We start from the raw sequence: 27471 nt of genomic DNA, 5'->3' as shown, positions 1-27471 counted from the left end.
GATCAAAAAGTCGTATGGACCCCAAAAACGATGATAAAAACTACAAAAAAAAACAAATACCTTAGAGACCAAAAATAACAAAGAGTTCTTTCAGGGTAGGAGGAAAAATAGAAAGTGAAAAGGGGCCCTGGAGAATATATATATACTGGGGGCCACATAGTAGTGGGAGATTCTGACCAGATGCCCGATACATGCTGTATAACAATACGGAAGAAATAAAGCTCCGCTATTAGACGGCTCGGCAGATCCATGAGCTGAATTTTCCCCATTTTAGACCACGGAGGCGAAAAGAGAAATCTATTATCAATATAAAGAAAAGAGGGAAAAAATGGAAAAAAAAATAGAAAATAGTGCTAATAAAATGCCCAATATTCAGCCAAATTTTAGCCTAAAATTCAGATATTTCTCCTTATTTTTCGGCTGTGGATAGATGAGCGCATGGGATGCAGAATAAAAAGGTTCCTTTCTGGTGACCATGAAGCCGTACACGATACGTCACGAATTGGGACAAGCGACAGCCGGATAGCAGAGGTTTTACACAACCAGGATAATGGAGCAGGAAAACCCCGGAGACCTGCTAAAACAGGTCAGCAGGCTGGGACAGGAGGCTGGGACAGCAGGAGGAGGATGGATACAATGTAGCACAATGTGACACTGACATGACACACAGCAATCAGGAGAGAGCCGATCACCTACCCGGCCCTGGCTCCGGAGGATCCTCCAGCTGGTGCCGGGATCTCACTGCTGGATCAGACCCGGAACTGCCGCACTCTCATTAAAGGCTCAGATCACAAGAGCAGCGACAGCAGTGAGTGAGCCGACCGAAATTTCCACTGACCGCCACTAGATGGCAGTGACACTGCGGGCACTGCATGGGGAGCCTGGGCTGTGCACGTGGTGTGTGATCAGTGCAGCAGGCTCCCAGCACTGGGCTGGCTGTGCAGACTCATACGATGTAGCAGAGCTCAATTTGCTATGTAGGGGAGCAAGCTTTATGCATGTAAATAACTTTATGAATGGAAGCCACCAGGGTTCATCTCTTTTGATTTTTTTCATATGCACCTTTTTTATTTTATTTTTCAGATTTGTAGAGTGTTTTTTTTTGTTGTTGTTTTTTTTTGCAGAACAAGCTGCAGTTTTTATCGCTACCATATTGGGGCCTGTATGATTTTATGATCAATTTTTTTTTTTTTTTTTTTTTTTTTTTTTAGCAGGCGACGGAAATGAAAAACAGCCATTCTGGATTTGCAATGTACTTTTCAGTTGCAGAGTTTTATTTTTTCTTATGTTTTGCATTTTATTTAAAGGGATTGTCTACTACTCAGATAACCCCTTCTGAATCCCTATGTTTCCCCCCTTGTAAAGTAATAATACCTGTTCTCATCTCCCGTGCCTGCGCCATTCCGGCGCTGCTTCTGCTGGGGATCGCGTTCCCTACAGCTGCTCTCTCACTCCCTCCGGATATAGGTGAACCACCCGAAGGAGAGGAGAGTGAAACCAGCATGGATTGGCCTCAGGCATCACATGACATAATGTCACGGGAGCCCCAGGAGAGCCAGTGCCGACACCACTGGAATGACACCAGCACCGGAGATGAGTATAAGGCCACGTTCAGGATTTGGTCAGTATTTTACATCAGTATTTGGAAGCAAAAACCAGGAGTGGAACAGTCAGAGGGCAGGACAGATCAGTATGCCTGCACAGGAGTGCGAGCACGAACCAAGCAGGATGATGACATCGCATGAAGATGGGAGGCCCAGGCCCGGACCAGCGACACCCATCGGACCAAACCGCATCGGACTGCCCCCGGGTGAGTATAATAATACTTGTTTTTCTTCTCTTTCAGGTTGGACCAGGGGCATATCTACAGCATTATAGAATTTTATATAGAAGGAGGGATGGTGTGAGGAGAGGGGGACGGTATACAGAAAGAGGGCTAGTGCGAGAGCACAGTTTAGGGGGTCAGTATGCAGAGGGAGGGATAGTGCGAGGGGAAGGGTACAGTATGCAGAAGGAGTGACAGGTGGGAAGGCATAGTATGGGTGCGCAGTTTGCAAAGGGAGGGGTAGTGTAAGGGGACAGCATGGAGAGGGTGCAATGTGGGAGGCACTGAAGATGAGGACAGTGTGAAGGCCATCGTAGTTCATAACACAGAAACAGCGTGCAGACCATTTCATAAGGGGGAACGGTTATTGTTCATAAGAAGGAAGGACAGTGTGGTGGCCATAGTTTTTGGGGGATGGGACAGTGTGGTGGCTATAATTCATAAGGTGGGATGGTGTAGGGGCCATAGTTTAGAAATGGATATGGTGTGGTGGGTATAAATCATAAGGAGGGACTGTGTGGCATTATGGTTCATATGTGACGATGGTGTGATGGTCATATTATATGAGGGGTACAGTGTAAGAGCAATAATTTTTAGGCAATAATTTTTGGGAGGGGGTAGTGTGGAGGCCATGTATCACAAGAGGGGCAGGGTGAGGATGGTTTTTTTTTGTGCAGAGGGAGGTCTGCCGAGAGAGCTCTGTCTGAATAGTCACCCTATGGTTGAATACAACACCTAGCATCAGGACCAGATGAAGAAGTAAGGGATAAGAACAATTCCAATCAGAAAAGGCGTCATCTATCAGTTCCTGGATCTCTGGAGGCATATATGGCCAATTGCATATTCCTATATGAGTCCTATCTGCGGTCATTTAATAGCTTGCTAAGACAGACTGGCCGCATTTTCATTTTCAGAGAACGAAAGTAAGCTGAAAAATTATTTAACCCATCAAATGATCCTTTTGCTCGTGCGTCATTTGATTGACAGCCTGCTTCGTTAGGCCAATAATTGGTTCCTGATTATTGGCCACTGTCAATGCACTTTAAAGAGTAACTAAACTTTTGGGAGATTTTTATGTTTTAGACCCTTTTAGTTCTGGACAGGGGCGTAGGGTCTGGCTCTTGAGACCTCAAAAGACGTCTTAGGAGTATGCAGGTCAGGGGAAAGGAGCACAGACAGCAGAGTATGGATGCAGTAGAAAATCATACGCTCCTGTCTCCTAGGCTGCACACTTCTAAGAGGTCTTTTGAGACTCCAACTACAGTATCTGCCTAAAACATATAAAATAATTCCCAAATGTTAAGCTACACTTTTATATGTTAAAAAGAGTGTTACTGACAGCGTCTAATCAGTATTGTGGTTCCTCTGTATGTTCCTCAGTCTGATGATGGCTGGTAAAAACAGCTACTCCCAGTATCTCCTTATCATTGTTAAGGTAATACTGAGAGTTACAAGTTTATGTAATTCAATTGTATATGCCTGGGGCTGATCTGACTTTGCAATTGGTCACTGTACTAAGTATTCTGCTGTATTCATGTACTGGTGATAGTTCTGGTGCTGTATTCATGTACTGGTGATAGTTCTGGTGCTGTATTCATTTACTAGTAGTGTTTCTGGTGCTGTATTCATGTAGTGATGGGGGTTACGGTGATTTATTCCTGTACCGAAGGTGGTGGTTTTCCTGCTGTATTCATGTACTAATGATGGTTTTAGAGATGTCACTATGATAGTAATTCTGGTGCTGTGTTCATCTGCTGATTATGGTTCTGGTGAAGAATTCTTGTAGTTATGATAGTTCTGGTGCTGTACTCAAGTATTGATGTTGGCTGTGGTGCTGTATGTCAGTACTGGTGATGGTTCTGGTGTTGTATTTTTGTACTGATGATGTATTATTCATATACTGATAGTAATTCTGGTGTTCTATTCAAATACTGATGGTGGTTCTGGTGTCATATCTTTGCACTGTTGTTGGTTCTGGTGATGCATTTCTGTACTAATGATGGTTATGGTGCTGTACTCATGTACTGATGTTGTCTCTGGTATAATATTCCTGTGCTGATTATTTTAGTGTTGTACTCCTGAAATGATGATAGTTCTCTGGTGCAGTTTTCATGTACTGATGGTGGTGTTAGTGCTATAGCCCATTTGTACACTATGGATGCAGATAATTACCATTATGATTCTGTGTTATATATGTGATTTATATATGTACATCACTACTATGACGGTTACAATTCCTCTGATAGGATAACATTTAGGGTACCTTTTGACCAATATATTTTAGATATGGTGTTATAATCATATCTGTGTCAGCTATACTGGGAGCTATTACACTTCCATATATTCTTTTTGAAACTACTTGTTAGATATACCATAAGAGTATTGTACATTCTGATATTTAGATATTATACCTAGATATTTTTCTAGCTACTTGCTACTGGCTTCAATTATTACTTAGGGCTAACAGTTTTTGTATTGTGTTTTTGAGTTTCAGTCTGTTTCAGACCTATCATCATCATTTGTCTGCACTTTTTCTACGTATATTATTGGTATATTTGATAAAATGTTACAATTTTTATATTCTTAATTACTTGTTCTCCCTCTATGCTTCTATTGATTTGTGTCATGTAGTGATGTTGTCTCTGGTGCAATATTCCTGTACTGATTGTTCTGGTGCTGTATTCCTGTAATGATGATAGTTCTTTCATGCAGTCTTCATGTTCTGATGGTGGTTTTGGTACTATATTCATGCACTGATAGTGATTCTGGAGATGTATTCCTTTACTGATGGTGATTCTAGAGCTGTATTTGTGTACCATTTATGGTTGTGGTGCTGTATTCCTATACTGATGATGGTTCTGGTGTTGTATTAATGTGCTTATGGTGGTTCTGGTGCTGTATTCATGTACTGATGTTGATTCTGGTGCTGCATTCTTGTACGGCTGATGGTTCTGGTGTTGTATTCACGTGCTGATGTTGGTTCTGTTGTGTTCCACCATGTTGACCACTTCCAAGAATAAGGAAACCTCATTCTGCAGCTTGTTTCTGGACATTTTCAGACAGGGGACTGGGAAATTTGATGCCTCTCAAGTGTGCAAGAGGTCTTTCCTTACTCTGGGATGCTCACAGATGTTCTGGGAGCTTGTCATGATCCAGCATGGATCTGACAGATTAAATGGATAAGTGAAGTTTTTTTCCTTTGGCTAGGTGCCAAAGTGATGTGATTCCCCCCGGTGGCCATTAAAATTATTACACGTGGTGTCGTTCATTCTAAGTTGCCCCGGTGGTGGTGAGTGGTAGTGCACTTTAGTTTCTTTGGTTTAGTGCACGTAATTATAAATCAGGTGTGAGGCTCTATAAAAGAGTTCAGGTGTGTTTGATGACTGTTGGTGATATTGTGTGTTAGTCATTCACAAGGAAGCCTGGGTGAAAGAAGGAGCTGAACATGAGTCCTGCGCAGCCCAGCCAGAGGGGACGAGTGGCAGCTATGTGGTCTGCAAGAAGGGCTGGCATGGCGTGGTGGAGTCACAGTTTATGGTGTCAGCAGGAGGTACTTGCATGGCTTGGTGGAGTGGCGACTATGGAGAGAGTTGCACTCAGCATTCGGGACTTGGTTGCTGAGAGCTGGACTCAAGCATGGCTGACTTTTTGGGCAGGAGCTGAACTCATCTTTGGGACTCTGTTACTGGACTTCTGCAATTGGTGGTGGACTCTGCTCCAAGGCTGCTCTATGGTGAAGGATCCAGTTATGGTGATGGATCCGGGTGGAGGAAAAGATGCACACAGGTGGTGGGCTCTGTTGCTAGGAGCGTACGCAACAGAGCAAAGCTAAGTGGTGTTTCCCCTGTATTGTCATTTTCCCTCATGTGTGTTTTAGTGCAGTGGTGGGATTAGTTTCTGCACCGACCAATTCCCTAGTGAGGGTTTAGGTCCAGGGCGAGCTAGGGTTTTTAGGTTCCTGTGCGTCGCCCGGTGCGGAACCGGCATAGGGAACGTTAGGAGTGCAGGGACACTGGCTCAGGGGAGTACAGGAGGTCGCCACTTCCCTATTCCCTATTGCAGGGCCCACCATTGTTAATGTTACCCAGGTTTCCCTTTATTATTTAAATTCGCCTTACTGGAGGCGGGGTTTCCAGACTACTTTATATATACGTGTAATATCTAAATTCGCCAGTTGGAGGTGGCGTATCCAGCTGCACGTGTTATTATTTAAATTCGCCCACTGGAGGTGGTGTATCCAGGGTCACGTGTGTCATATGGGTTCACCTTGCGGTACTCGCTGCGTCCAGACACACGTGACCGTGACAGAGCTTTAGCAAATATAACTTATCCTTGCTACTTTATTTTTACACTTTTTAGTCTCTAGTGAAATGCTTGTAAAATAAAGTTTTACAGCATGTAATAAACATGCGGCATTTTTTGGGGCAAGTTGAGTCTAAATTGTGGTCATTTTTCTTATTAAATCTCCCCCATTTTCCACACATTGCTATTTTATAAGCTTTTCTTCGTGGAGACACACGGCTCTTGCACAATCCTGCTGTCCATTTCCTGCATTCTATTGAGGCCAATGAATTTTAATAACTTTCTCCGTATTTAGGAGATATGTTCCAGACTCATCACTTAATAAATCTCTCGCTACAAATATGAGATCTTAGCGCACTGATGGGGACAAGAGCGAACTGCCAAACAAAACAAGTTACTTTTGAAATGAGTGAAAGTTGAGGAACTTGTAGTTCCTGTTCACACCACAGTTTAGTAGGGACGAGGAGCTGTACACACATCTTGTCTTATCCTGAACCATGAAGTTTGTTGCTCTGCTGTTCACCCTCTGCTTCACTGATGCTGTCGCCTTTCGAATTTGTTCTTTTAACGTCCAGTCTTTCGGAGAGGCAAAAAGTGCCAAGCCAGAAGTGATGAATGTCATCATGAAGGTGAGTCCTCCAGATCTGGACGCCGTTTCGATACCGTACTATGGGTATTGAAGAGTAGGGTTATTGCATAACGAACCATCATGAAATTTACATAGATGGAAAATATCCTTGCATTATTAAGGCATGTTCACACAGTAAAGTTTCGGTATTAGTGGCAATATCCCCATCAAATTATGCTGATATCAGTATGATGCATAGCATAACATTGTCTGAGGACGATCCGATGTTTTGCCGGTTCGCATTTGGACCAAAAATACAGTCCTGTGCACCTGCCCTAATGATGAGCAATGTTAGGCTGGTTTCACATTAGTGCTTTTGTGCGCAGCGCATCGTGCGCACCCGTGCGCATGCGCACTGTGCACCTATGTTTAACATGATGTGCGCATGGTCTTGCGCACACTTGCGTTTTCGTGCGCATGCGTTTTTTTGTCTTTCGCGCCAGGCGCACCAGACGCAACATGTTGCATTTTTTGGTCCGCCCTGTCTCATCAAAAAAACGCTTGCGCACAGAATGCGCAAAAACAACACATTGAAGTCTATGGGAACGCATGCGTGCGCACGGTCTTGTGCACGCTTGCGGTTTTTTGAGCATGCGTTTTTGAGGTAAACAAGTCTAGAATGTTCTCTAGACAATGGAAAAAATGTCACACCTTAAAACGCATGCGCATAAAAATGCAAACGCATGCAAAAACGCATGTAAAACGCAAGCAACGCTGCATTTTTTTGACGCATCAGCGTACGCATGACGCTAAAAAAACGCGCATTTGTTTTGCGTTTTTCATGCGCCCGATGCGCTGCGCGAAAAAACGCTAATGTGAAACTAGCCCTAGGACGGCTAATATATTTGCCGTTTCTGCTTATGGCGCAGATATTTTGGCACAACTGGTACCAACGCAAGTCTAGGCAAAAAATAATATAATGTAATTGAATAATTTTTAGGCAATTATAAATGCCGTCATTTATTTTTCCCACGTTCCCTATTTTGCACAGTCATGTACTTGTGCAGTGTAGTATCAGTGGTGGAGGATGCATCATGGCAGGGGATGGGCATTGATGGTATCTTGGGTTAATTCTGAACTTTTTAAGAAAGTAAAGACGCTCGCAAATGTAATGTTTATATATGAGAAGTGACTGATATATTGAGGTGATTGCGTTTAGGCAGCATATTGGAGAAAGAGCGTAAGTCTCTTGCCACGTTCTGTTAGTCGGAGTCCTACTCTGTGTATTTGTACTTTCATCTGCTTAGGTTTGGAATACTGTCAGCAATCTGGATAATCTGGATTTTCCACTAAATCTCTTTTCTCTACAGAGATGCAGTGCGGGTGTGACTATAGGGGGTGCAATGGTGCACCGGGGCTCTAATGTCTGACGGGACACGTTGGCTGCTCCATTGCACATGAATATAGCAGACCTATAGATGGCACATATACTGTATATTATACTTGCCAGCTCTCCTGGAATGTATGAGCCTCCCAGAATAAGGGGAGACCTCCAAGACTCCCAAAAAAGTCAGCAAATTTCCCTATGCATGGCAAATTTGCTTCTTCAAAAGCTATTTTGTTTTTATTTATTTTTTTATCTCCGAACTGGGGATTGAGCGTAGTAGACAAAGAAGAGGAGTGGGAATTCAGAAATGGGGCATTAGCTATAACTGCCTCGATTCTTGCCATAAAACGTTGGCATGTATGACAAAAATCGGTGTTACTGCTGGCAGTGGACCAGCAAATTAGGGGCCCCAAATTTCGGGCCACCTATCTGCTAGTTGTTCAACGGGAGCTAAAAAATTGTGTTCTTGTATTCCTGCCTCTGATGATAACGAGTCTGATGAAAACTCTTCTGGAAAGGACAGGAAGTACATATCTAAAATAGCCTTCAGTGGCCAGTGTGAAAATTCCAAGATTACTAACCTTGATATGAAATATAACATTGAAATCATTTTTAAAACAAATACATTTAACACAAACATCTGATTTAAACAGGTCATTTTCTGTTGACTCATTCCCTTTAATGGCTCGACCATTGATGAATATAATGATGATGATGAAGTGACAAATTAGAATTTCTTGGAGCTATAGCAATTTCAGGTGCTCGTAAGTTACGCACCAATGGTCTCGTTATGTGTATGAATGTTTGTGTCCATTTTATTTATCTCAAAAGCAATACAAAATGGATAAAACATAAAATAAGAATAAGTGGCCATTGTTTATCAAATGATCAATGAAGAAGATTTAAAGAGGTGATCAAAATTGTCATGTCTTACGTAAAGGGTTTGCCTGTTATAAAAATGATATTTTGCGAAGACTTGGTGCTGTAATTAATGCTTATCCTGACGATTCTTATCATCAGGTTGTTTCTCGCTGTGACATAATGCTATTGATGGAGATCAAAGATAGCACGGACAAAGTGATTAACTCACTAATGGCAAAACTGAACAGGTAAGCTCCCGCCAATTTTATATGTAGAGGTGGTGAGTCCCCATATTTTGGGTTCTTCACACTTCATCATAACCTAGAAGAAGCTCAATATGGAGTGGCGCAAGTTATGGTGCTGGAAAGCTGCTTAAAAGCGTCTTCAGCACTGACATGGAGGAAACAAAAGAGGGCAACAGTGAATTCCTTTTATTTTAACCACAATACTTTATTGAAAAGTGACTTTTTATACCAAGTAGAATAAAAGTGTGGCGCCCCTGAGGGTTCAGTCGCCACAGAGGTACTGCACCTCCTCCTGAGGTGTGGTGCCCCACCATTCAGGTAAGGTGGAGACATCTGACCACACTCCAACACCTGCATCCCACACAACATAGTAGTGTAGCAAAGCACCCTTTAGTGGCTCCCTGCTTGGAACACGAAGAGTGCTGGGAGGTGGGTGGAGCTTAGTTTGCACAAAAGATTGGGAAGAGTTTAGGATTGGGAGAGTCTGACTCAGGCAGTCAGAGAGAGAAGATCCCCAGAGAGGGATGGACGAGGGAAGTGCTGCAGCGGACCTCAGTGACCTGGGTCTGCTGGCACAGGAAAGAGACATTGATGGAAAGCCTGACTATTCATAAGAAAGATAGATTTCAACGAAAAGTAAGGAGAAAAGGAAGACTGAGGATTAGGGTTAGAGCAGAACCCTTCCCAAGTTCACAGCGCAAGGCCGGGGTCCGGTCCCCGAGGTTGTATGGATACTGATGGTCCTGCAGCAGACGCCGGAGGAATAGAAGTTGTCACCACTTTATTCCCACACAAGACTTGGGGGCACAACAGCAACGTGAGTGAGCCGGGACTAGGTAGAAGGAGTCCCCGAAGCAGGCTACAGCTGTCTGCCGTACAAGTAGAGTTCATAGGAACATCTGACAGGAGGAACTCCAGTGTAACTCAGTACTGAGAGTACTTCACTATAGGCGCAAAAGGGAGACGTTCAGAAAAGGCACATATGTTGGCGGAGTGTTGGAACGGAGTACTTCCTGGAGGTTGGCTGAGCTCCTGACCCGGAGGACACGGCACGGATGCGGGCACCTGTATGCTTAACAGACTGTGAGTAAAGCTTTGGAACTACATGCCCCGGTGTCCTCCGCTTATTCCTGCGCCAACACCCTCAGCACTGCTACATCTCTGTGCCTGACACTGCACCATCTACGTCTCTCCTCTATCTCTTCACCTACACTGCCTGGGGACTACTGCCCTACCTGTGGAAGGCCACAACATCATTGCTGCACCACACCATCTGTCCCAGAAGATCTGTCTGCAGCGTCGGCTTAACACCTTTCTTGCCAAACACAACAGGTGGCGTCACGAACCATTCAATGAACATTTCTGCTATTTACAATGGGCGCCCAGGGCCACGGACCGGGTCATAGCTGCCGTGACAACTACCCCAATCGTGGAGATCCGCGGGCCCGATACCGAGTACCCCGCCGCCCTGGGTGTGAGGGCGACCGACCCTAAAGTGATCTATATAATGCTACTTAATAGTGGTAGTTACCCTATAAGTCATTGTACGATCCTTGAACAGGCATTGAGATCTGACTTGGAATATTTTGCCAAACCAGAGTCTTCGCCATCCATAGACCACTGACTCCGGGTTCTTGCCCCTCAACAATGTAGAGTAAGGGTATTGCTTGTCTCATTTATTATCACCTTGGATGAAGGATTGTCAAATCTTATAGTTGTGGCCAAAAGTATTGACACCCCTGCAATTCTGTCAGATAATACTCAGTTTCTTCCTGAAAATGATTGCAAACACAAATTCTTTGTTATTATTATCTTAATTTAATTTATCTTAAATGAAAAAACACAAAAAGAATTGTCCTAAAGCCAAATTGGATATAATTCCACACCAAACATAAAAAAGAGGGTGGACAAAAGTATTGGCACTGTTGGAAAAATCATGTGATGCTTCTCTAATTTGTGTAATTAACAGCACCTGTAACTTACCTGTGGCACCTAACAGGTGTTGGCAATAACTAAATCACACTTGCAGCCAGTTGACATGGATTAAAGTTGACTCAACCTCTGTCCTGTGTCCTTGTGTGTACCACATTGAGCATGGAGAAAAGAAAGAAGACCAAAGAACTGTCTGAGGACTTGAGAAACCAAATTGTGAGGAAGCATGAGCAATCTCAAGGCTACAAGTCCATCTCCAAAGACCTGAATGTTCCTGTGTCTACCGTGCGCAGTGTCATCAAGAAGTTTAACCCCTTTCTGCCATCAGACGTACTAACCCGTCCATGTGCCCTGGGACTTAATTCCCAGGGACGGGATAGTACTTCACAGCAATCAGCGGTGCCCACGTGGTGAGCGCCGCTGATCGCGGCCGGGTGTCAGCTGATTATCACAGCTAACACCCGGCACAATGTGTCAGGGGTGGTCACGGACTGCCCCCGACACGTTAACCCCTTGTACACCGCGGTGTACCAGGGGTTAAAGGGAAGCATCGGCAGGGAGGGGGCTCCCTCCGGGCTTCCCTGAGCCCCCCACGGCAGCGCAATGTGCAGCGCTGCTGCGGGGGGCTCTTTCCCTACAGGCCCCCGGATCCAAGATGGCGACGGGGACCTTCAGGGGCCTGTAGGGAGCTGACTTCCTCACTGCCTGCAAAGCGCAGGCATGAGGAAGTCTGCAGCAGTGCCTGTGACAGATCGCTGATGTGACAGATCAGCGATCTGTCACAGGACAGTGATGTCCCACCTGGGACTATGTAATAAAGTAAAAAAAAAGTGTAAAAATAATTTTTAAAAAATCGCTAAATAAATTAGTAAAAAAAAAAAAAATATTCCCCAATAAATTCATTTTTTGAAAATAAAAAAAAACAATAAAAGTACACATATTTGGTATCACCGCGTCCGTAGCGACCCGCCCTATAAAACTGTCCCATTAGTTAACCACTTTAACGAACCCCTTAAAAAATAAAAATAAAAAACGAAGCAAAAAATAATGATTTATTATCATACTGCCAAACAAAAAGTGCAATAACGCACGATCAAAAAGACGCATATAAATATCCATGGTTCCGCTGAAAATGTCAGCTTGTCCTGCAAAAAAAAGCTGCCATACAGCATCATCCACAAAAAAATAAAAAAGTTATAGCTCGCAGAATAAAGCGATGCAAAAATAATTATTTTTTATATAAAATAGTTTTCATTGCATAAAATCGGCAAAACATAAAAAAACGACCTAAATGAGGTATCGCTGTAACCGTACTGACCCGAAGAATAAAACCGCTTTATCAATTTTATCGCTCGCGGAACGGTGTAAACGCACCACCCCAAAAGAAATTCATGAACCGCTGGTTTTTGTTCATCCTGCGTCCCAATAATCGGAATAAAAAGCGATCAAAAAATGTCATGTGCCCGAAAATGATACCAATAAAAACGTCAACTCATCCCGCAAAAAATAAGACCTCACATGACTCGGTGGGTCAATATACGGAAAAATTATAGCTCTCAATATGTGGTGATGCAAAAACTATTTTTACAATAAAAAGCGTCTTTTAGCGTGTGACAGCTGCCAAATATAAATACCGCCATAAATAGTAAATCAAACCCCCCGTTATCACCCCCTTAGTTAGGGAAAAATAATAAAATAAAAAAAATGTATTTATTTCCATTTTCCCATTACGGTTAGGGTTAGGGCTGAGATTAGGGTTGGGGTGTGTTGGGGTTAGGGTTGGAGTTATAATTGGGGGGTTTCCACTGTTTGGGCACATCAGGGGCTCTCCAAATGCAACATGGCGTCTGATCTCAATTCCAGCCAATTCTGCATTGAAAAAGTCAAATGGTGCTCCTTCCCTTCCAAGCTCTGCCATGCGCCCAAACAGTGTTTTACCCCCACATATAGGGTATCAGCATACTCAGGACAAATTGCAAAACAACTTTTGGGGTCCAATATCTCCTGTTACCCTTAGAAAAATAAAAAATTGGGGGCGAAAATATCATTTTTGTGGAAAAAAATGATTTTTTATTTTCACGCCCAGGCGTTATAAACTTCTGTGAAGCACTTGGGGGTTCAAAGTGCTCACCACACATCTAGATAAGTTCCGTGGGGGGGTCTAGTTTCCAAAATGGGGTCACTTGTGGGGAGTTTCAATAGTTTAGGTACATCAGGGGCTCTCCAAATGCACATGACACCCGCAGATCAGTCCATCAAAGTCTGCATTCCAAAACGTCACTACTTCCCTCCTGAGCCCCGACGTGTGCCCATACAGTAGTTTTCTCCCACATATGGGGCGTCAGCGTACTCAGGACAAATTGGACAACAACTTTTGGGGTCCAATTTCTCATGTTACGCTTGGGAAAATAAAAAAATGGGACTAAAAGATGATATTTGTTGAAAAAATACGATATTTTTATTTTCACGCCCGGTGGTTATAAACTTCTGTGAAGCACTGGGGGGTTTAAAGTGCTCACCACACATCTAGATAAGTTCCTTAGGGGGTTTAGTTTCCAAAATGGGGTCACTTGTGGGGGGTTTCCACTGTTTAGGTACATCAGGGGCTCTCCAAAAGCAACATGACACCCGCAGACCATTCCATCAAAGTCTGCATTCCAAAACGTCACTACTTCCCTTCCGAGCCCCGACGTGTGCCCATACAGTAGGTTTCTCCCACATATGGGGTATCAGCGTACTCAGGACAAATTGGACAACAACTTTTGGGGTCCAATTTCTCCTTGTACCCTTGGGAAAATAAAAAAATTGGTGACTAAAAGATCATGTTTGTGGAAAAAATACGATTTTTTTATTTTCACGCCCGGGCGTTATAAACTTCTGTGAAGCACTGGGGAGTTCAAAGTGCTCACCACACATCTAGATAAGTTCCTTGGGGGGTCTAGTTTACAAAATGGTGTCATTTGTGAGGGGTTTCTACTGTTTTGGTACATCAGGGGCTTTCCAAACGCAACACGGTGTCCAATCTCAATTCCAGCCAAAAACATCAAATGGCGCTGCTTCCCTTTCCGAGCTCTGCCATGCGCCCAAATAGTGGTTTACCCCCACATGTGGGGTATCAGCGCATTCAGGACAAATTGCACAATATCTTTTAGGGTCCTGTTACCCTTGGAAAAATAAGAATTGAGGGTGAAAAGATCATTTTTGTGGAAAAAATATGATTTTTTAATTGTACCGCTGTACGTTATAAACTTCTGTGAAGCCCTTGTGGGTTCAAAGTTCTCACCACATATCTAGATAAGTTCCTTGGGGGGTCTAGTTTCCAAAATGGGGTCACTTGTGGGGGGTTTCCACTGTTTAGGTACATCAGGGGTTCTCCAAACGCGACATGGCGTCCGATCTGAATTCCAGCCAATTTTGCATTGAAAAAGTCAAACAGCGCTCCTTCCCTTCTGAGGTCTGCCATGCGCCGAAATAGTGGTTCCCCCCCACATATCAGGTATCAGCGTACTCAGGACAAATTGCACAATAAAGTTTGCAGTCCAATTTCTCCTGTTACCCTTGGTAAAATAAAAAAAATTGAACCTGAAGTATTTTTTTTGTGAAAAAAAGTTAAACGTTCATTTTTTTTTTAAATATTCAAAAAATTCCTATGAAGCACTTAAAGGGTTAATAAACTTCTTGAATGTGGTTTTGAGCACCTTAAGGGGTGCAGTTTTTAGAATGCTGTCACTTTTGGGTATTTTCTATCATATAGACCCCTCAAAGTGGCTTCAAATGTGATGTGGTCCATAAAAATAAAATGGCGTTGCAAAAATGAGAAATCGCTGGTCAATTTTTAACCCTTATAACTTCCTAACAAAAAAAAATTTTGGTTCCAAAATTGTGCTGATGTAAAGTAAACATGTGGGAAATGTTATTTATTAAGTTTTTTGTGTGCCGTATCTCTGTGATTTAAGGGCATAAAAATTCAAATTTGGAAAATTGCGAAATTTTCAAAATTTTTGCAAAATTTCCGTTTTTTTCACAAATAAACGCAAGTTATATGATTCAGATTTTACCACTAACATGAAGTACAATATGTCACGAGAAAACAATGTCAGAATCACCGGGATCCATGGAAGCGTTTCAGAGTTATAACCTCATAAAGGGACAGTGGTCAGAGTTGTAAAAATTGGCCCGGTCATGAACGTGCAAACCACCCTTGGGGCTTAAGGGGTTAAAGCCCATGGCACTGTGGCTAACCTCCCTAGATGTGGACAGAAAAGAAAAATTGACAAGAGATTTCAACGCAAGATTGTGCGGATGTTGGATAAAGAACCTCGACTAACATCCAAACAAGTTCAAGCTGCCCTGCAGTCCGAGGGTACAACAGTGTCAACCCATACTATCCGTCGGCATCTGAATGAAAACGGACTGTATGATAGGAGACCCAGGAAGACCCCACTTCTTACCCCGAGACATAAAAAAGCCAGGCTGGAGTTTGCCAAAACTTACCTGAAAAAGCCTAAAACGCTTTGGAAGAATGTTCTCTGGTCAGATGAGACAAAAGTAGAGCTTTTTGGGCAAAGGCATCAACATAGAGTTTACAGGAGAAAAAAAGAGGCATTCAAAGAAAAGAACACGGTCCCTACAGTCAAACATGACGGAGGTTCCCTGATGTTTTGGGGTTGCTTTGCTGCCTCTGGCACTGGACTGCTTGACCGTGTGCATGGCATTATGAAGTCAGAAGACTACCAACAATTTTTGCAGCATAATGTAGGGCCCAGTGTGAGAAAGCTGGGTCTCCCTCAGAGGTCATGGGTCTTCCAACAGGACAATGACCCAAAACACACTTCAAAAAGCACTAGAAAATGGTTTGAGAGAAAGCACTGGAGACTTCTAAGATGGCCAGCAATGAGTCCAGACCTGAATCCCATAGAACACCTGTGGAGAGATCTAAAAATGGCAGTTTGGAGAAGGCACCCTTCAAATATCAGGGACCTGGAGCAGTTTGCCAAAGAAGAATGGTCTAAAATTCCAGCAGAGCATTGTAAGAAACTTATTGATGGTTACCGGAAGCGGTTGGTCGCAGTTATTTTGGCTAAAGGTTGTGCAACCAAGTATTAGGCTGAGGGTGCAAATACTTTTGTCTGGCCCATTTTTGGAGTTTTGTGTGAAATGATCAATGTTTTGCTTTTTGCTTCATTCTCTTTTGTGTTTTTTCATTTAAGACAAATTAAATGAAGATAATAATACCAAAGAATTTGTGTTTGCAATCATTTTCAGGAAGAAACTGAGTATTACCTGACAGAATTGCAGGGGTGTCAATACTTTTGGCCACAACTGTATATTCCTAATTTTGTCTGCAGTGCTCCTTCCATAGATATTCATAGGTTTGTTGGTAACGTATGGAGAAGAACATGTCTGGAAAAACTCACTTTTCCTGTTTGTTATCTACATAATTTGATCTCTGTCTTTGGTATCAGTATTAGGTTTTACTTCGGGGGTTTTTTGGAACCAGTGGCCATTTCGAATTCACTTGGAATGATTTGATGAATTGCAGATCATAAAAGAAGGATATCTTTGTCTGACAGTAAGCTTATCTCTTTAGTGAAGTTCTATGAATTGGATGTAATTAGAACTTAATGCTTATTAATTTTGTTCACCCAATTCTCTGTTCTTGAAAACTGTTCCTGAGTTGAAGAGCTTTTCCCAGACAAGACCTTCAATGGACCCCGCTAAACCTTAAAGAGGACCTTCCACCGGATTTTTCATTTAAATGGATTACCTTCTCCAAATGCCGTTGTTCTACTGATTCTGGAACAGTTTTTTTTTTTTCTCTGGCCCTCTTTTCCAATGTTATGCTGGCTGGCATAGGTGCAAGTTTTCCTTCAACCAACTGGGCATATATCACAGAACTTCTGTCATAGAGGATAAAAAGCTAAGGCCCACAAAGAAGCTCTATGGTATACGCCCAGTTAGCTAAAGCTCCTCTTTAAAATGAGCTGACCCCATTTAGGTTTTAAAGAGTATTTCCATCTAGAGCATTTGTAGGACATCCACAGGATATGCCTTAATTATATGATGATGCATAAGATTTCTGTTAGCTGATTCAAAGTGGGCTTGAATTGCAGATTTTGGAATAAAAGGAGAGGTGGCTGCAGAATTACTAGGCTACTTGTGTAAAGGCCGTTTGAGCCAGTAAACATGGGACTTCCCAACAATTAGATCATATCTTAATATTCCATAAATATCTAGGCTGATTGTATCCCTTCAAGATGATTGATGAGGTTTTGTTGGCCACTTCCCGTCTCGAAAACATTTAGGCTGGGTTCAATCCATGTGCAAAACAGACCGCACATAGCACAGTGACCAATGGTCTGCACATGACCAGTTTTCCACACGGACCTCAGGTCTGTGCGGGCTAAGTACGCAGCGTGTACTATTCTCATCTATTTTACGGACAATAACAGTAGCCAAAATGGAGAAATCCTTGAAGTTTTAAGAGAAGAGATGAGTGAATGGATTTGAAGGACCCTGGTCCATCTGCCACAGCAATATTGGGAACCCTGTGAACCGCCTCCTAACTCATGGTATTCCGGCGCCTCTTTTGATTAGCTGTCCTGAGGTCAACGATGACATGGTGAGGTACATACTAATCAAAAAGGGGGTGCTGGTGTTTAATGGCTGGTAGGAGTTGGTTCACAGAGCTCCCGTCCAGCGACCAGGGAATACCGGCATGGCTGCTGGACCAGGGTCCTTCAAAACAATTGGCTCATGTGAAATGGAGGGTCCAACACGGCTGGATCATGTAACTGATGCAAACGCAATGCCTGGAACTCTGCTAAGTCGTGTACCTGCTACCAAATGCATATAACGTTAATCATTTTTTCCAGTAAACTAAAATGTATTTTTGTACACCATAGTGACTCATTCTGTGGTTTTCCGAATTGTATGTGTGTCTTGTTATCTAACAGCTTGTGGCCACAGAGGAAGATGTGTAAGGAAGCAGTAACACACCGGATCCAGTTTCACTGCTGTTTGGGTTTGCTGCAGCAGACCTCAGCCCCTGCGACCCTTTTAATAGGATGGATGATTTTTTTTTTTGTTTTTGGGGAAGTTCTAGTTTTCTGTTCCGATAATGGAAAAGAAAAATGTAACACTTAATGCCAGTATGAAGGCACCCGAACACTCCACATCAAAAGAGAACAGTCTCTAAACTATCTCTGTTGCAAGCAGAAAATTGCTATGCGGTATAAATGATAAAGTACAGATCTTGGCCTAGCCCTATCCTAGCCCTAACCCTAATCTAATACTAACCCTAACCTAATCACAAATATAGTATACAAGAGGCATCTGATGTGTAAAAAAAAGTCTCCTTGTAGCTACAGAATTGGCAGCGGAAAAGCAATCCATACGGTGCATACATACACGGAATTAAAATATCATAAAAAAGTTTAATTTATTTCAGTTCTTCAATACAAAACGTGAAACTCCTATATTCTATACATGTAGAGTCATTACACACAGAGTGATTTATTTCACGTGTTTATTTCTGTTAATGTTGATGATTATGGCTTACAGCCAATGAGAACCCAAAAGTCATTATCTCAGTAAATTAGAATACTTTATAACACCAGCTTGAAAAATGATTTTAAAATCTGAAATGTTGGCCTACTGAAATGTATGATCAGTAAATGCACTCAGTACTTGGTCGGGTCTCTTTTGCATCAATTACTGCATCAATGTGGTGTGGCATGGAGGCGATCAGCCTGTGGCACTGCTGAGGGGTTATGGAAGCCCAGGTTGCTTTGATAGCAGCCTTCAGCTCGTCTGCATTGTTGGGTCTGGTGTCTCTCATCTTCCTCTTGACAATACTCTATAGAATCTCTATGGGGTTAAGGTCAGGCGAGTTTGCTGCCAATCAAGCACAGTGATACTGCTGTTTGTAAACCAGGTATTGGTACTTTTGGCAGTGTGGACAGGGGCCAAGTCCTTGAAGGGCTAGCAGGGATAGCCACCATCGAGCGGGGGGCATCAATGCGCAGGTTTAGGGTGCCAACCTCCGCAGGCAGGTAGGGAAGCTCAGGTCAGTACAGAGTCAGGCACCTCCCTGTGATGTTGTTTTTGATCTGGTGATGGTGTTTTGTTGTTAATAATTGACTTCACTACAATTTTAATGAGAGTTCAATAAAGATTTTGTAATGTAAGATGATACGGTGAGCCCCTTCATATATGCTCTTACATATTCATTCATTTAAACTGTGAACCTACCATGTAAATCAATGTCCGACCCGTTATTATTCCAGGAAATAGAGGTATTAGCCAATGCAGACACCGTTCTGCACACAGCTGTTTACCCCTCATCAGTGCAGAGCAGGCTGTGGCTGGCGGAGTCGAGTAATACTCTGGGTGGTTAACCATATAGGCGTTATACTGGTGACGTTCTCAGCCAAGAGCTCAAGCCAAGGCCTCAAGGAATCATAGGGATAATGGAGACTTTATCATCGGCTTGATCTCAGCAAAGTACAAATATTTCTATTTCTTGCAGCCAGCCGGAGATGGAAGATGAATTTAGATTAATCATTAGCCAGAGACTCGGACGCAAGACCTACAAAGAGCAGTATGCCTTTATTTATAGGTAAGCGGGTTAGGGACATTATGGCCGCCAACTTGTCCAAACTTTGTGACTAGTGGACATGACACCAGTAAGCTGCATCTGCTGAAACTAATATTACAGCTTTTCATTTTCAAAATATTATGTCCATTGCAGGAAGCATCTGGTCCTAGTGAAAGACTTTTATCAGTATCAAGACCATCAGATTGGAGATATCGACGCCTTTTCTAGAGAACCTTTTGTTGTCTGGTTCAAAACCTATAAAAATGGTAAGATCCATCATCGCTATAACAGGTATGAGGAGTGAACCCTTCGTAGAAGTATCAGTATTATTCTTGCATCTCTTCTGTAGTTTTGATATAGTGGAAAATGCCATGTTTAGAAATGTCATCAATGTCCAAAAGGCACATGCCAACATATTAAGGTGCGGTCCATCCTAATATAAGGCGACCGCATAAACTGGACTGAGATCGGATCACAGTGCACGGACTGGCTGCGGCTATTCCGACCTGAGCATGACAGCTGCATAGAAATGCACAAAGATGTCACTCTTGGGTAGGTATAGCCGCCGGCCAGTCCGAGAATTGCGGTCTGATGTCTGTCTGATTTATATGGCGGTCTAATTTAGTACCCAGTTAGTATTGCTATCCGGTGCATGCGCGCTATGCGTCAAGAGCTGGACTTGAAATGTACACACTGGATGCTAAATGATGGGAGCATGAAATCCAAGGGGGCAGACAAAAAATTGGGGTCCAAGAGGTAAAAGGGGCCCACTTCAAACTCCAAAGCAGCAAGCATCATCTGTCGCAGACACCTTCTTAGACTGTTCTTGCGCAGGGGCCCTCTTCTGTCTCTGTCCGGGTGCAATAAACCATAGACTTGCGAGTCACGTTGTAGGTCAGATGCATATATAACACTTTTATCTTTAATGTGATTCATTTATTCTGTATTTCTCCCAAAAGATTTTGTGATCATCCCTCAGCACACAACACCCGAGGCTGCGGTCCGTGAAATTGATGAACTTTATGATGTATATCTAGATGTCAGGCAGAAATGGAAAGCTGAGGTTTGTCTGGAACAACATCCTGTCATTACACAATGTCATAATAACCAGTGTATTTGTCTCTGCAAGTCACATTACAGTAGTCTTCCACCCCCCCAATCTTATTGACTATGATCAGTGTGTAATGTGCACACTGTTAGGATTTGGCTCTGCTAGCCGGTTCGGGGACGTCGTGACTTGACCACATGTATGCAATTTGCATAGTGCGTAGAGAGAAGGAGATGAGAAGTTAGTTGGAATATGCAAATTGCATAGATGTGGTCAAGTGGTGAGTGTTCAAACCGGCCAACATAGCCCAATCCTAACAGTGTGTACATTACACACCATAAGTATTTGCCAAACTGCCGAAAGTTTGCCCTTGAGTTGAAAACACCTGTAATTGTATGTTTGATTTAATTAGTCTGAAAAATGATAAAACCTGAACGTTAGTTGATTACAAATTTCTGTTTATAAATCTCTACTGACCATATAAAGCCGGAGGTTCCCATTGCAATCTGTGGACTTAACATTCTGGATCATGATATGGCCATGTGAATGAAGCCTAATGCACTGTACATCTCCGATAGATTTTCCCTTCTAAGCTCAGGTATTTCCACTTTAGGACGGTTTTATATGTCAGTTTTTTTCCTTTTACGTGAAAAACATTTTGTATTTCTTTTTTCAATGTGCTGGACTTATTTTTGGTCCATGTGCCAAATTTTACAATCCTTTTTGCATCTCTTTTTTTTTTTTTTGCATAACAGGAAAAAAAAAATGTAGTTTCTCTTTCCCATTAAATAGTAAAATACTGACAACACATGGACGGCATGAGTGTGTTCTCCGATTTTTCCTTCACTGGGGCATTACCTTGAACTGAAGAGTTCTTTGATCCGGACAGATCAAAGTCACAGACGGCGTCACTTCTTTTCTTTGCAGACCAGATTCTGACTCGGTTAGCGGAGGCCCTGGTGGGCCCACTGTTCATCTGACCCTAGTTCACAAATTCATTCTTGCTTCTATGTAATAATAACTTGGCTAGCTTGTTTATTGAATGATTAGACTATACCGTTTTCTGCAAATTGTGAATCAAGTGTAATAGCAAAGCTCGTCATCAGCACTCCTTCACAGGGGTGGCCTACCGGAGGATTGTCCTGTTCCGCTGTGGGCCAGTCCGAGCCTGTTGCAGACAATCGGTTCTCAAAAAAAAGTACTGTGATAATAAGTACTCTGCTTGTAATGTCTATGTCATCGACCCTTAAAAATAATGGATGTCACATGTACCAAAACCGGATGTGTGAAAGAACCCTTAATCATCTACTTCTTATTTCTTTAAGGGAAGAGTCAGACAGCCTTATAAATCGGATGGAGATCGAACCACAATGCATGGACTGTCCGGCAACTCTCCCAACCCAAGTGGGATGGCTACATGTATTTCTATGCAGCTCTCAGACTCAGTCGGGAGAGCTACTGGCCAGGTCGTGCACTGCGTTTCGTTCTCGGTACGATATATATTGCCGTCTTACTAGGCCCTAACAGAAAGACATTTCCATTGCTCGCCATGTTGCAGATACAGTGGAGCCACATCAACAAATACTGAGAACGAGAAGCAATGGCCCCGATTCATGAAGACCGGTGATGTTAATGTGATTGTTAATGGTGGGGCGTGTTGGAGTTAGACGTTCCTGATTCATTAATAGGTGCACTCTTCTTAATGAATCAAGAGCGTCTGATGAGTGGTATGCACCTCTGTGCGCAACGCCAGAAATCTTACTCCAGTCAGTGACTGGAGTAAGATTTCTGGCGTAATGAATGCCATAGCATCATAAATTAGACGAGTGTTTGTGTTTTGCCCCTTTCCACCCCAGTTCTGCCAAAATGGGCATGAAAACAACAAAAGTTTCAACATTTTTGCTCTGTACCACGTTGCACAAAAATCTTTCAACTTTTCAAAGCGTTTTAGGTCAATGGATCGGGACCAATGTGTTTTTTTTCTATTTTTCAGAGATGCTTTCTCCTTTTCGTAGACATTTAAACTGTGCCAATGTCTAAAAATGTGGGGTTTCCGGACTCTTAATATCCTGATATTGTCAATATCTTTCTTTACATAGAACTTTATATTTATGGGTGACTTTAATGCTGACTGTAGTTATGTCGCCAAGAAGTACTGGAAGAACATTCGCCTGAGGACCAACCAAGAGTTTACTTGGCTGATTGAGGACAATGTGGATACAACAGTAAAAAGCAGCACCAACTGTGCCTACGACAGGTAATGCGAAGTGATGGCAACAGATGGATGGACGCTCAGTTGGAATGGTGATTGGAATAGACATAATGACATGCTTATGATATATAATTATTTCACAGAGGCTTGTATAGTATATAGGGCATCTCCTAGCAGAAATATCAATGGGATGTACTGCTTCCTCCTCTCTAGTTTGATAATTTAGCTGAATGTTCAGATCCACCCCTCCACATGCTAACCATAGCTGCCCCATTTATTTTATCTACTTATGACATAAAAAGCAGCAAAACCCACAATTTGGTTGGGATCGACCAACCATCAAGTGTATATGGGGGCCTTCCAACTCTTCACCTGATAATGTCATGAAAGAGAAGGATCCAGTCAGTTGTATTTGAAAGGCTGATCCTTTTGTTGGTGCAGTCTGGCAGTGGCTCTCTCATAGAGAACAAGAGCACTCGGTCAAGTGGAGCATTCCTGTGTATGTGGGACTCAGGATAGGTGGATGTTGGCCAAACAGATTTTTCGGCTGACGCCAATCTGATGTGTATGGCAAGCATAAGGGTAAGGGCTAATGGAGCGTCCATCATGCATAATAGCTTGCTAAACAATGGAGACTTGATGTTGCACCCTTAAAACAATAGAGTGAATCAGTAAAATAAAGTGATTATTTAACAAGCAAAAAAAACCACAATGGCTTCTGCAGTTTTTTTTTGCCACTTTTTGACTACAGCATAGCAGCTACTGTATCTGGCCTTTAAGAGGTATTCATAAGTCATTAAATTGCTTTAATTACCAAGCTGCATGGAAGTAAGCAGGTTTGCTCATGGACTTTTTTAATTGCATTAAATTCTTTTCCTGTGAATGTTTTTATCTTGCATAGTGTACAGCTAGTTTACAAGGAGCTCGGCCACCAGTGCCTGGCTGAGTGTGCACAGGAGTTATATTCCAGGAGATGAATTAACGTCTTAGATTTCAACCACCTCACAGATCTACTAGCTGCTCTAGAGACAACTACTCTTATATTATAATGTACCATGACTGCAGGACTCTCTCCACTTTCTCTGTCAGAAATCAAAGGGTAACTCTCAAATTTCAGTTGTAGATGTGCAGCTTGCTCTGCCATAAATCTGGATCAGGATTAGCTCTATTTTCATTCAATGGCAGTAATCCTTTGGCTTTCCCAAGAAGAATTGGTATAAAATAAGTAACTTGAAACTTTTTTTCGGATGACTTTTTTTTTTCCCGCAGCTGTACTGGAATATTTCCTATGCATGTGATTGGAGTTGCAGAATAGCAATTTGAATGAATGAGATATCTGCATGAAATCCGACACGTGTGACCTAACGTTTAAATTGAGGCATTTTTCAGGAGTTTTTGTTTTTTTAAAAAGTTATCAAAAATTCTCCAAATTCTCCTCAAAAACGTAGATTTTCCACTCTGTCTTTGCTCAAAAAAACAAAACAAAAAACGAAAAACAAAAAAACCGACTGTGGGAACACACCCAAATAAGACCCATAGGTCTAGCTGAAGACAATCTTCTTTGGAGATACTCTGCCACCGATGTACGTAGGTGAGATGTGTCTTAGGGATGTGAGCACGGATCTCTGTACAAACAATGGCAGATAGGTTACTCGCTATCCCTGGCCTCTCTCTTGCCTGACCAGCTGCACGTGGATGTTCCAAGATGGAAGATGCAGTGGCCAAACTTTTAGGTAGTTTATTCACAGTATCTTGACAAATGATGACTAGGGAAGATGAAGGGATGAGGTAGAAGATGCAGGTTGGAGGATAGAGGGAACAGGAGAATCTCCTGCTCTGATGCACAATTCTGCCAAGATGGCACCGACCAGAAAGAAAGGATGTGAGGAAAAAGATAAGAGGACTTACACAGCAAGAGTGACATGATGGGAGAGTACATAAGAACAGGGCAACACACACACAATAATACAATTAAGACATTATACGTATGTCCTAGAAATATCTGCAAGCCGTAAAGAGATGGCTGTACAGGACAGGGAATGGCTTCATGGTCAATCACTCACCTCTTTTCCAGTTCACCTTAATATAATAATAAATTATAATAAATTTTATTTCTGTAGCGCCGACATATTCCGCAGCACTTTACATTTCAGAGGAGACTTGTACAGACAATAGACATTACAGCATAACAATAATCACATAGATCATAACAGATACCAAGAGGAATGAGGGCCCTGCTCGCAAGCTTACAATCTATGAGGAAAGAGGTAGACACGAAAGGTGAGTGGTAACAATTGCCCTGATTGTATGGACCAGCCATAATGTTAAGTGTGTAACAGTACAGACACAGAGGGCTAATGGATGCATAAAGCATGTGGGAACATGATGCGGGAACCTGGTTATAGGGATAGATTAGGTTAATGTGTTGAGGCGATAGGCCAGTCTGAATAAATGCGTTTTCAGGGCATGCTTAAAATTGTGGGGATTGGGGACTAATCGTATTGACCTGGGAAGTCCATTCCAAAGAATTGGCACAGCACGTGAAAAGTCTTGGAGACGGGAGTGGGAGGTTCTGACTATTGAGGATGCTAACCTCAGGTCATTAGCAGAATGGAGGGCGCGGGTAGGGTGGTATACTGAAACAAGGGAGGAGATGTATTGTGGTGCTGAGCCATGGAGGGCTTTGTGGGTGAGGGTAATAAGTTTATACTGAATTCTGGAGTGGATGGGTAGCCAGTGTAATGACTGGCACAAGGTAGAGGCATCGGTGTAACGATTGGTGAGGAATATATACAGTATATACTTATCTATTATGCTTTATAACCAAATTTTTGACTCTCCATTGCAGGATCGTCCTCTATGGCAAGAGGCTAGTCAACACTATAGTGCCAGGCTCTGCCACAGTGTTTGATTTCATGAAGGCCTATGGACTGTCCGAAGCAGAGGTTGGTGGTTCAGTATCATTCAGACATCATTGATCAAAGATTCTTTTTTTTTTTTATTCAATGCACACAAAATGCAAAATGGATCCTATTTTATATTTATAGGCTCTGGAAATAAGCGACCACTACCCTGTGGAATTCCAGTTGACCCACATGCGTAAAAAGAAGTTGTCCATGGCTATAAGATGAAGGGATCATTTTCTATATCTCGTTTTTATTTTTATACTTTTATTGATAAGTGTCATTAATAATTAATAAACTAAATAAAACTTACTAAGTAAAGTGAGTGAAAGAACAACTAATGAATGTGACCACACAGAGAGTCTGAGCTGGGATTCATGAAGTTAAAGAGTAGCTGTCTTTTTATTTTATTCTTTCATAATAACTTTTTAGATAAATCTGCTTCTTTCTCCTCCTGGACTGATCTTTCGTCCTCAAAATTCTTAATCCATGGGTAAAATGAGGAAGACAGATATTCCCATTTCTGAGACAGTAGATGACAGTTGGTGCGCATAAAGTTCTATGGAAAACTGGAACTGTGTCTGCTTCCAGCAGCTCCCCTCCATAAAATTTTTAAAGCACCAGCTGTCATCTCCTATCTCAGTAATGGGAAAATCTGTCTTCTCTGAATACATATCTTATCAATGAACTGAAGTAAGGCATCAAATGAAAAGAATCCATAGGATAGATAAAGGTATGATCGCTGGGCTTCCAATAATAATAATGTGCTTAGACTGATAAGCTAATCAAAACTATAATTTACACATGCCAACTCTCTCAGAAGATCTAGTGGGTTCCCGGAAAAAGGGTAGATGTCCCGGACTACAGGAGGAGAGCCAAATAATTATTTTGGCAGGTTTTCTGACCTTGATCTGATTAGACTGTGAGCACGAGTGGAATCTCACAAAAAGTTGAAACCCCTCAAAAACTTGGAGTTTCTCCTCAGTTTCTGTTCTGAAAGCTTTTGCAAAAAGACGCCGTGTGCACATAGAGGCTGCGACTCTATCCAATTCTAATTGGGTTTTCAAGAGGGACATAGAAGAGATTGGCCACTAGTGAAAATTTCTATGCACTGCACTAAAGATATTCCAGGAGAGCAAAACTTAAAAAGTTGGCAAGTCTGACCTATTTTTGAGTGCCATATTTCCCCTTATAATATACCGTAGACTTTAAATACAATGTGAAGAAGAACTCCCTCCCAAAACAGAAAAATCTTAGAAAACACGTATTTATTCTGAAAATGATCAGTAACATGGGGTGCACAAACCGACAGTGCTGACAAGTAGGTTCTTCATAGCTGTTGTGATTTACTACCCATGAAGGGTTTCATAATGCATTGAAGGGGTGGTTCACGTCTTGTATATTGATGGTCTGTCCTTAGGATAGGACATCGATATCTAATCAAGGGAGTAGAGCATCTGGCACTCCACTGATCAGCTGTTACTGGTGCCAGCGGTGGTCAGATTTGCTGAGTTGTGGAGCTGCACAGCTCTTTCAATGGAATAGTGGCCACGGCCACTTACTGCAAATCCACTCCTGTTCAAATCAAT

At 42.4% G+C, this 27471-nt stretch overlaps 2 protein-coding genes across 3 annotated transcripts in view; one reads left to right on the top strand and one right to left on the bottom strand.

The window, feature by feature from the left end:
• Positions 1-839, bottom strand: part of ABHD6 (abhydrolase domain containing 6, acylglycerol lipase) — a 30069-nt gene extending 29230 nt beyond the window's left edge. The window contains exon 1 of the mRNA XM_073563905.1: positions 697-839. The gene's annotated coding sequence lies outside the window, so the exon portion shown is untranslated. The remainder of the gene's footprint in view (positions 1-696) is intronic.
• DNASE1L3 (deoxyribonuclease 1L3) lies at positions 484-26203 on the top strand. Of its 2 annotated transcripts, none has more exons than XM_073563909.1 (8): positions 484-586; positions 9103-9191; positions 19651-19740; positions 19873-19985; positions 20679-20782; positions 22867-23024; positions 25828-25924; positions 26027-26203. In XM_073563909.1, exons 1-8 carry the CDS (start codon positions 551-553, stop codon positions 26108-26110), a joined length of 771 nt encoding a protein of 256 aa, XP_073420010.1. In that variant the 5' UTR covers positions 484-550; the 3' UTR covers positions 26111-26203. The 2 variants fall into 2 exon arrangements, with proteins under 2 accessions (XP_073420010.1, XP_073420009.1); XM_073563908.1 differs by lacking the exon at positions 484-586 and adding an exon at positions 6392-6756.
• The last annotated feature ends 1268 nt before the right edge of the window (positions 26204-27471 follow it).

Source organism: Dendrobates tinctorius, unplaced genomic scaffold (genome assembly GCF_039654945.1).
Source record: "Dendrobates tinctorius isolate UK_male_01 unplaced genomic scaffold, ASM3965494v1 ptg000406l, whole genome shotgun sequence".
NCBI classification, from domain to species: Eukaryota; Metazoa; Chordata; class Amphibia; order Anura; family Dendrobatidae; genus Dendrobates; species Dendrobates tinctorius.
This window is presented reverse-complemented; position numbering and strand designations above follow the sequence as displayed.